At 41.2% G+C, this 11,666-nt stretch overlaps 1 protein-coding gene across 1 annotated transcript; it reads right to left on the reverse strand.

The window, feature by feature from the left end:
* Window positions 1-249: 249 nt before the first annotated feature.
* LOC308325956 (cAMP-dependent protein kinase inhibitor alpha-like) lies at window positions 250-1,852 on the reverse strand (the record flags this gene model as incomplete). Its single annotated transcript, XM_080778745.1, has 2 exons — window positions 250-323; window positions 1,687-1,852. The coding sequence occupies 2 exons, from the start codon at window positions 1,850-1,852 to the stop codon at window positions 250-252; spliced, it is 240 nt and encodes a 79-aa protein (XP_080634871.1).
* Between the last annotated feature and the right edge of the window lie 9,814 nt (window positions 1,853-11,666).

Here is an 11,666-nt window from a genome sequence, read left to right on the forward strand (position 1 = left end):
CCAAACCTACACACACACACACACACACACCTTGGTGTGCTGTATGGAGAGGTACAGAATGATGAACGGTGGAACGCTGGTTGGTTGGTTGGGTTGGGTTGGAGCCGTGCCCGTGTTAAAAGTCCCAGCTGCTACCCTCCGATCACCTGCTCTCCTCTAGGAAACACCTTTGCGGCGGCACTGGCGGCGACAACACCACCACCACCACCCTCCTCCCGGGTGTGTGCGTTAGCGTTAGCGCCGGCGCTGCTAGCTGTTCCGCTGCTCCCTCTCCCTCTGGGCCGTGATGGAGGAGCTCTGGTTCTCCTCCGCGTCGTCCCCATCTGCGTATATGGACGAGAGGAGGACAATTACAGTTTACAATTTAGGCATTTAGCAGACGCTCTTATAACCACTTAAACCCCTGCAGCACCCCATATTCCGGGGGAAAACCTTTGCAGGAAAATGGCAAATCAACAAGCTTGCAAAAGCATCACAATATATGAAGCTTTGTGGAGCTTTGTCCTTTGGCTATTTTCACCAAAAGTATTTTATGTATAGAGTGAAAATGGCAAAGTCACTATAGTATAGAGCCCTTTATAGGGACTCCGGTCAACCAACCTGGTTAATACAGAGCGACTTACATTAAGCGAGAACAAAAAGCATGGGAATACGTCGCATGAAAAGCATTTATCATGAAACATGTCTAAGCTAAGAAAGAAGCAGTGGAATATCTATATAATGAAACTATACATATATACTATACTATCATATACATATGTACTATGACGTGCTATGAAATGTATCAAATGCTATCTAAGTCTACAGAAATGCTATCTAAGGGGGTGGGGTAAGTGCTATGGGCCATGATGGAGTCTGAAAAGGTGGGTTTTCAGACTACGGCGGAAGATTGGGAGTGATGCTGCAGTTCTGACTGCAATGGGAAGTGCATTCCACAGTTCTGGAGCCAGAAGGGAGTTTCAAGAGTTTGGGACGTGTGGAGCGTTGTTGTCCCGGCGTTTTTAGTGAGGGTATACTTCCAGCTCTCCCTGCGTCGGCTGATCTGAGTGCGCAGGAGGGTTTGTAGGGTTCAATCATATACTTTGCAAGATATGGGGGAGCCATACCTTTGGTATAACTTTGGTTGCTTTGAATGCCGGCATCAGAGAGGAAATGTTGAAAGTTACAGGACATTATAAAGAGCCAGTGTATACGGTATAATATACAGTCCACAGTGGGGGGCGAGTGTGTTTTGGGGCAAGCGTTATGGTTACCATCCTATAACTCATTTAGACCTGAGGACGATTCTAAAAATGTCTTCTAAATCATGACAGTTTTCTGGAAAAACCCTATGGTCAGTGGTGCTCAACCTATTTCATGTCAAGGACCCCTATAGAATCATATGTATTTGGCCTCCGACCCCCATCTCAAAATATGTTGTTCCAGGGTCCCCCACCAGAAGCAAAGATTTAAGTTAAAAAATGTTCATTCTGAAAGAATATATATTCAAAGACTTTCACGATTTAAAAAAAAATAGCAGACCTATACAAGCTCATAGCGCGGCACTCGGTGCCGCGCTATGAGCTTGTAGATCTGCTATTTTTTCAATAGCTAAAGTATAACCTATAATGCTTCAGTTCAAACATCAAAAGGGATATAACTTCCCGGGCCGCCCCAAAATGGGATAGGTAGTATTTGGCATTATACCTCCTCCGCCGGTGTTGATGTGCAGCTGGGACAGGGACAGGGTGGGGGGCAGCCCCCCGCCGCCCTCCGGGTCACTGGGACTCTGCAGGATGTCGTGCAGGGCGTTCCGCCGGCCCGTTCTGCCCGAGGCGATGAAGTCGGCATAGGTTGACTCCACATCGGCCATCGCTCATTCATCCTTCACCCAGCGGACCCTATAAATTACGGTTATACGGTATACACATATCAGGGTTGAATTTGGCAGAAGATTTTGATTTTAGTTTTAGTCATTATAGTCTCTCTTATAGTTTTAGTCACATTTCTGTCGACAAAATCTACAGTTGATTTAGTCGAACAAAATGTATTTTGTTTGGGCCTTGATGCCGTCGCAATGACACGTTGTGAGCTTGTAGATCGGCTATTTTCAGCATGCAACCGAGTGTAAAATGACTTATACTGGATCTCTTGTCCACTATAGTCCCTTCCTAACCTTTTTAGTCTACTTTTTTATTTGTTGACGAAATTGTCAGTATATTAAGTCTTATAGTTTTAGTCACCGTAGCTTAGTTTTCATTTAGTTTCCATATAGTTTCCGTCAGTGTAAAAAGGTATAGGCGAACATTTTTTTAACGTCTTAGTTTTAGTCGACGAAATCAACACTGAGGTGGAGAGGAGAAACGGGTGTAGTATGAACCGGTTCCACCGGTCGTCACGTTATGAGCATCTTCCTATCAACGTCCACGCAGTCATGATTCTATATATAGCTCTGATCCATAGCTCTAATGCTCTGGTCCATAGCTCTAATGCGTTGCATTTAGAGCTACAATATATGTGTTACTCTCAACTTCCGCCGCTCGCATGAAAAATTACTTTTTTGCTACTCGCCAAAACAAAGGCGGGTTGTGTCATTAGAAAGCCTACTTTCCTTATAGTGGGAGCACTCTGAGCCCCCCACCACACGTATAAACGGTACTTTTTGGCCAGAAAGGGATTTTTTTTTTATCACCGGAGGAAAAATATAATTCTCTATGAGGCAATTCTCTGGGCAATATCGATATAAAAGGCGCAGTGGAGTAACTAAAAGTATTTTTTTCCCGGTGGAAACAAAATCCTCTCAAAAGGCTCAGAGTGCTTCGCCGTATGTAAGACATTTATGTCATTTTGAGTTTTTGATCACACTTTGGTGTTTATTTGATTATTCTTTCACTGCCTTTAATTTATTACGTTTCCAGTTTTAAAAATCATACATATTTTGTACATGGCACGTGCAAGGTACATTAATACAAGTAAATGTGAAAAAGTTGACACCAAAAGATATGTTTTTTAATAAACAATCAAACTCAGCATTTTTGCCTGCCTATTATAGGCTATTTGTTCGGTGGAAACTTGATCATGAAGTTGATAAAAACATTTTAAAAAGAAAGTAGTGTCCATGTAGCTATAGCTATACTTTTGCCATGTATAGCTTATAGTGAAGCTTGTTACAATTCTCTGGGGATAGCTGGGGAGAGCTATATTTAATAGAGAGTAACTGGTAGTGTAGCTTACTACATTTTCCAAGTAGCTTGCCCATCACTGGCTTCCACTATAAGGAAAGTAGGCTTTCTAATAAATGCAACGCATTAGAGCTATGTTAGAGCTTATGTTATGTATAGAGCTTATGTTAGAGCTTATCTTAGAGCTAGATTCTATATATAGTGTTTCAGTTTGGAAGCACTCATTTTTAATCATTCATTTTGTCCTACACACACACACGTTAAATTCCCATTGACAATGAATGGAGGATTTATGTCATATGTGGACGAGCAAATAGACATGTTAAATCATGATGATGTACACAATGATAAGAGCGCCCCTCACTTCACACAGGTGTGATTTTTACATGTAGAAACTCTGTACTACAGACAGGCTGAGAAGTGAATGCTGCTCATGCACAAACCATGCTTTAAAAAAAACCCTGATGCATGAAGTCTGCAACACAAAATAACATTAGTATTATTATTAGCCTATTATGTCTTGTGAGTGACACAGACGAGCTGGCACCACTAATGCACCATTAATATAGCTATAATTCAAACATTTTACTGCTTTGTTTCACGAGATAAATTTGTTTTTGAAACGATATAGCAAATCATAGGCTATCTAGCTACTTTCCACATTGACACCAAATTAACACACACAGCACTATAGATCGATCATCGATACAAATAAATAACTAAATAGCCCTCCAGCCAGGCAGCATTTGATCTATAGGCTAATTAGTCTAAGCTGCAATTAATAATGTCAACATTTGACATTAAGGCCTAGCTTAGCTATATAATCAACTATAGGCTATCATCTCTAAAGAAAGGCCCAGCTGGGCTGCTACAAAGAAAGGCTGTATATAGCCTACAGAGAGCACTGAATATTCCACCGCAAACAACAAATTAGATCTTGCAACAGTTCACATGCAGTAGGATAATATCCACCCCACTCTCCCCCTCCTCCCGGCTCGCCCTGACCCAAATAAATCTAATTTCAAACATGATGCATTGATGGTGCCTTACCTTGCGTTAGCAGATCTCTCTCCTCCTCCTCTCCTCTCCTCCCGGTGCAGAGCAGGCTACATGAACAACAACAATAAGGGAGGGACTTCACCTACAAAACGAGACCATCATTCATCACCACAGGCAGCAATAATAAACGATTTGGAAAACCAAACTATAACCTATAATACTAAACCTATACGTATAAATATTAAGCGAAATAACGAGTGTTGATCATTCAGCAGCGATCAGCACACATCGAACCGACAGTCCGACACACACATATTAGTGTGTAAGCACGCACACACACACACGGGCGAGATGATTTACAAGCCTCTCTCTGCCTATAGCTGTGCGGTGTTTCGTTTGAGGCCGTAGCAGCTTTCCTCCTTTACTCGGCCAATCGGTGACGGGCGGCCCCGACGTCTGCGCGCTGATTGGCCAGCGGACACAAAGGGATGAGAGTGGTAACCGCACTACTATGGAGACGGCAAGAGCATCTTTAACGCGTCGCCGCGCGTTGGAAACAGCCCAAAATCTACCGAGATTAGTTAAATTGGCTATTTTCGTCATCAAAGCGAGCAATATTAAAATTGAAAGCACATTGGAGACAATAAAAGCCTCCACCATGGTATGCTTTGATTGATTGATTGATTGAAATATTTATTAACAGTTTGCAGAATTACAGTACATTTCAAGCACAACTCAATACAAAGACTGTTAACTGTGAGTGGACGACCCAATTAAGCATTACACTTGTTTACAATTGGGTCCACCTTGTTCAATTCATCAAAACATTTAGAGACGTATACAAATAGACACTTCTATATAGCCAGAGAACAGAACAGGAATTCATCATAAAGGAGGTAAAAAGGGAAAAGAAACATACAGTGAGAGCGGTTTTGAAGGAGTCAAGGGATTCACATGTCTTAATGACTGTTGGTAGGGCGTTCCACATTTTGGTGGCATAGGAGCGAAAATAATTTAGTCCCTTGTTTGTGCCGAATCTGGGTTGCACATGGTTCGTTGCACTCCCTCTCGTGTTGTGGGTGTGGACTTTGTTAACATTATTTGGGGTATCTTGGTGGTCGACCCTAAGCCATTCCAGCCTGTCAGAGTGGGCAGGGGTGAGGTGGGTTCGGGGGGTGAGGCCAAGTAGGAGCCTGACCAGCTTGTTTGGGGAGGTCTGGAGCCTTGTTTTAAGGTCTGGAGCCTTGTTTTAAGGGTCTGGAGCCTTGTTTTAAGGTCTAGAGCCTTGTTTTAAGGGCCTGGAGCCTTGTTTTAAGGGCCTTTGAGCTGCTGTGGTAAGCCTACGATGAATCAAGCTTTAAATTGTTATGTCGATTAGCTCATACAACTCAAGAAAGACAATGTTTGGTTTGTGAAAACGCGTTTATATAGCCTATACATTATTTTTCATTAATTGGTCAGATTAATTTAGTTTTAGTTTATGATGTCATATAGTTTAGGTGCTTTAATTTAGATGGCAGAAGATCAGCTTATATAATATAGGCTATACAACAACGTGTAGGGTGACCGTCGATCCATATAACTGCATCTGAAAACCTTAAGCTTTATCAATAAAACTAAACGACTATAATTTGATATGAAATCATCAGCAAATTATACTTTGTCTTTGCACAGCGAGCAAAACTCTTTCCATCCACACGATGGCGCTGTGTTGCTACAAATGAGTTTGGCTACAGTTCCTATAGTATTATAGTATGATAAATGGTGCATTTATATAGCGCCTTTATCCAAGGTGCTTTACATTGATTGTGCTCTACATTCACCCATTCACTCACACACACACACACACACACACACACACACACACACACACACACACACACACACACACACACACACACACACATTCACACACCTTTACATAGATTGTGCATTACATTCACCCATTCACACACACATTCACACACCTTTACATAGATTGTGCATTACATTCACCCATTCACACACACATTCACACACCTTTACATAGATTGTGCATTACATTCACCCATTCACACACACATTCACACACCTTTACATAGATTGTGCATTACATTCACCCATTCACACACACATTCACACACCTTTACATAGATTGTGCATTACATTCACCCATTCACACACTCATTCACACACCTTTACATAGATTGTGCATTACATTCACCCATTCACACACACATTCACACACCGATTGCGGTGGATGCCATGCAAGGCACCAAACCAGCACATCGGGAGCAATTTGGGGTTCAGGTTCTTGCCCAAGGACACTTCGACATGTAGACAGGAGGAGGAGGAGCCTGGGATTCCAACCGCCGACCCATGGATCATTGGACTACCTGCTCTATACCTCCTGAGCCACAGTCGCCCCGATATAAGTTAAATAAGTGTTTTTATTGTATAGCCCCGACCGTTTCCTGCACGGTCACTTGAATTAAGAAGTGAAAAGAAGTTATAGCATTGTTGTGAATGATAATATCAAGAAAGATTAACGGAGTGGCTTTAAACGTAACTTCCCTATATGTCCTCCTCTGTAGGAATGATGTCATCATGTCCTGCTCCCCTATCCTCCTCTGTAGGAATGATGTCATCCTCCTCTGTAGGAATGATGTCATCATGTCCTGCTCCCCTATCCTCCTCTGTAGGAATGATGTCATCCTCCGCTGTAGGAATGATGTCATCATGTCCTGCTGCTGCTTTGCATATTTTCCCTTTTCCAAGTCAAAGATCAAATGGATCAAAGTAAAACACATCGTCCTAATGCTGTATATACATTCATTAAACTATTAGGATACCAATACATATTTGCTGGAGGATGGAGGGATGGATGGAGTGAGTGATGGATGGAGGGATGGATGGAGTGAGTGATGGATGGAGTGATGGAGGGATGGATGGATGGATGGAGGGAGGGATGGATGGAGTGAGTGAGGGATGGATGGATGGATGGAGGGATGGATGATGGATGGATGGAGGGATGGATGGATGGATGGAGGTGGGTGTGTGTGAATTGTAAAATGGGGCTCTAATCCCTGCTCTTTTGTTCTCTAATATCGTCTTTTCAAGGTCAGAAAGTAACGAGCATGCAGCAGTCAGATCGACTACAACTCAGAGAGAGGGAGAGAGAGAGAGAGGGAGGGAGAGGGAGGGGGGGAGAGAGAGGGGGAGGGAGAGGGAGGGGGGGAGAGAGGGGGAGAGGAGGGGGGGTACAAAGGAAGCATGATGCTCAATAGAACAGACAGACAGGTCTCAGTGGAGACCTCAAAACCTGCATGGGAGACTGCCAGATCAGCTGTGTGTGTGTGTGTGTGTGTGTGTGTGTGTGTGTGTGTGTGTGTGTTGCCACCCAGATCCTCCTCATACACAGCTGTGCGTGTGTTTAATACACCTGCTGCCATGTTTGGGGAAAATAGCAGATCTACAAGCTCGCAACACGTCGCGTCTCAACGTGTTATAAGCTTGTAGATCTGCTATTGTCACTAGTCTCATGGGTTCCGGGGAGAAATTTCTCTCTTGTGTCTCGAGCCTAAAACCACTGGATTGATTGATTGATTGATTTGAATACTTTATTAACAGTTTGCAGAAAATAGCACAAAAGTACAGCTCAATACAAGGTCTGCTATAAGAAGAGGATTTTAAAAAGCCTGTTGGCTTGTTTCCATTGGGGTCCTTTATATTCATCAGTGCCCATATACCCAACCGTATATTTGGTTGGCGAAAGGGCCTTTCTGTGTGGAGTTTGCATGTTCTCCCCGTGTCCCCTATAGCAGCAATGCAGCAATGTTTTATAATAGTCATATAGTCACATTTTAGTCACCTGGAATGTGTTAGTTTTAGTCGACGGAATCAACACTGAGTAGGTGTATATAGGGGAGACAGAGCCCTGAGGACTCTTTGACTCTCCTGGTTTGGCAATGAATGACAGAACAGTGTTACTGTGTACCAGTTTGACTTCAGTATTGATTGTAGAACAGTGTTACTGTGTACCAGTTTGACTTCAGTATTGATTGTAGAACAGTGTTACTGTGTACCAGTTTGACTTGAGTATAGATTGTAGAACAGTGTTACTGTGTACCAGTTTGACTTGAGTATAGATTGTAGAACAGTGTTACTGTGTACCAGTTTGACTTCAGTATTGACTGTAGAACAGTGTTACTGTGTACCAGTTTGACTTCAGTATTGACTGTAGAACAGTGTTACTGTGTACCAGTTTGACTTGAGTATAGACTGTAGAACAGTGTTACCGTGTACCAGTTTGACTTCAGTATAGATTGTAGAACAGTGTTACGTGTACCAGTTTGACTTGAGTATAGATTGTAGAACAGTGTTACTGTGTACCAGTTTGACTTGAGTATAGATTGTAGAACAGTGTTACTGTGTACCAGTTTGACTTCAGTATAGACTGTAGAACAGTGTTACTTTGTACCAGTTTGACTTGAGTATAGACTGTAGAACAGTGTTACTTTGTACCAGTTTGACTTCAGTATAGACTGTAGAACAGTGTTACTGTGTACCAGTTTGACTTCAGTATAGACTGTAGAACAGTGTTACTTTGTACCAGTTTGACTTCAGTATAGACTGTAGAACAGTGTTACTGTGTACCAGTTTGACTTGAGTATAGATTGTAGAACAGTGTTACCGTGTACCAGTTTGACTTGAGTATAGATTGTAGAACAGTGTTACTGTGTACCAGTTTGACTTCAGTATAGACTGTAGAACAGTGTTACCGTGTACCAGTTTGACTTGAGTATAGACTGTAGAACAGTGTTACCGTGTACCAGTTTGACTTGAGTATAGACTGTAGAACAGTGTTACTTTGTACCAGTTTGACTTCAGTATAGACTGTAGAACAGTGTTACTGTGTACCAGTTTGACTTCAGTATAGACTGTAGAACAGTGTTACTTTGTACCAGTTTGACTTGAGTATAGACTGTAGAACAGTGTTACTTTGTACCAGTTTGACTTCAGTATAGACTGTAGAACAGTGTTACTGTGTACCAGTTTGACTTCAGTATAGACTGTAGAACAGTGTTACTGTGTACCAGTTTGACTTCAGTATAGACTGTAGAACAGTGTTACCGTGTACCAGTTTGACTTGAGTATAGACTGTAGAACAGTGTTACTTTGTACCAGTTTGACTTGAGTATAGACTGTAGAACAGTGTTACCGTGTACCAGTTTGACTTGAGTATAGACTGTAGAACAGTGTTACCGTGTACCAGTTTGACTTGAGTATAGACTGTAGAACAGTGTTACTGTGTACCAGTTTGACTTGAGTATAGACTGTAGAACAGTGTTACCGTGTACCAGTTTGACTTCAGTATAGATTGTAGAACAGTGTTACTGTGTACCAGTTTGACTTCAGTATAGACTGTAGAACAGTGTTACTTTGTACCAGTTTGACTTGAGTATAGACTGTAGAACAGTGTTACTTTGTACCAGTTTGACTTCAGTATAGACTGTAGAACAGTGTTACTTTGTACCAGTTTGACTTCAGTATAGATTGTAGAACAGTGTTACTGTGTACCAGTTTGACTTCAGTATAGACTGTAGAACAGTGTTACTGTGTACCAGTTTGACTTGAGTATAGACTGTAGAACAGTGTTACCGTGTACCAGTTTGACTTGAGTATAGATTGTAGAACAGTGCTACTTTGTACCAGTTTGACTTCAGTATAGATTGTAGAACAGTGTTACTGTGTACCAGTTTGACTTCAGTATAGACTGTAGAACAGTGTTACAGTGTACCAGTTTGACTTGAGTATAGACTGTAGAACAGTGTTACCCTGTACCAGTTTGACTTCAGTATAGACTGTAGAACAGTGTTACTTTGTACCAGTTTGACTTTAGTATAGATTGTAGAACAGTGTTACTGTGTACCAGTTTGACTTGAGTATAGATTGTAGAACAGTGTTACTGTGTACCAGTTTGACTTGAGTATAGATTGTAGAACAGTGTTACTGTGTACCAGTTTGACTTGAGTATAGATTGTAGAACAGTGTTACTGTGTACCAGTTTGACTTGAGTATAGATTGAAGAACAGTGTTACTCTGTACCAGTTTGACTTGAGTATAGACTGTAGAACAGTGTTACCGTGTACCAGTTTGACTTGAGTATAGATTGTAGAACAGTGTTACTGTGTACCAGTTTGACTTGAGTATAGACTGTAGAACAGTGTTACCCTGTACCAGTTTGACTTCAGTATAGACTGTAGAACAGTGTTACTTTGTACCAGTTTGACTTTAGTATAGATTGTAGAACAGTGTTACTGTGTACCAGTTTGACTTGAGTATAGATTGTAGAACAGTGTTACTGTGTACCAGTTTGACTTGAGTATAGATTGTAGAACAGTGTTACTGTGTACCAGTTTGACTTGAGTATAGATTGTAGAACAGTGTTACTGTGTACCAGTTTGACTTGAGTATAGATTGAAGAACAGTGTTACTCTGTACCAGTTTGACTTGAGTATAGACTGTAGAACAGTGTTACTGTGTACCAGTTTGACTTGAGTATAGATTGTAGAACAGTGTTACTGTGTACCAGTTTGACTTGAGTATAGATTGTAGAACAGTGTTACTGTGTACCAGTTTGACTTAAGTATAGATTGTATGTAGCCCCCTCCGGTATAGATAGATATACGTCACAAGGCGTTCTTTGTTGTACAGACATTTATTTTGCGTATGCCAAATGCCGTGCGAACTGAATAAAAACATAAAAGACAATATACATTCAATACAATATTCTCATTGAGAACAATAATGAAGAACAACACAGGTTACAATAAAACAAACACAAATGTAAACAAATATATCTCATTGGCCGCATCCACTTTGGGGGGGAATAAACGGGGGAAATCTTCTCAGTATCAGTGTATTGACTTTAAAGGTATATTCAGTGATTTCACTTAATTCAAATATCACTTATTTTTTGTTTTGTTGTGATAATCCTCTCTACTATAGAGTGTGCTGACCATATAAGGAGTTCCTCCCTGTCCCCAGTTAACCCCTGGGGGTCAAAAACCTTAGGTTTAGTTTTTGACTCTCTATCCTGATTGAACGAAGGCTTAGGTCCCACAGCCAAAAACGAAACCTAAGGTTTTTTGAGTGAAATCACTTACTCTACCTTTAACTGAACATGAACTGAACTCAAAACAGCAGATCTACATGTGGCAGCAGCAATGCACTTTAGCTGTTGCACGCTGAAGCTCTCTCTCAGAATGAACTGGCTCTTTCCTGCTCTGCTAATTACCAGTGATCGAAAACACCCTTGCTCAAGAGGTTAAAGTGACTTTAGTCAATCAATCAAACATTAAATTACCTCAAAACACATTGAAAACAAAGTAAACCCATAGAAACATGACATTGACATGAAACAAAAAACATTATGAACTTCTTAACTCATGTAGTTATTTATAAATGAACTTTTAATTCTGTAGGCAGCTTTTAATCTTGATGACAGCTACATTGTAGAACAGA

Source organism: Protomyctophum bolini, assembly GCF_963924005.1.
Source record: "Protomyctophum bolini genome assembly, chromosome: 12".
NCBI lineage: Eukaryota > Metazoa > Chordata > Actinopteri > Myctophiformes > Myctophidae > Protomyctophum > Protomyctophum bolini.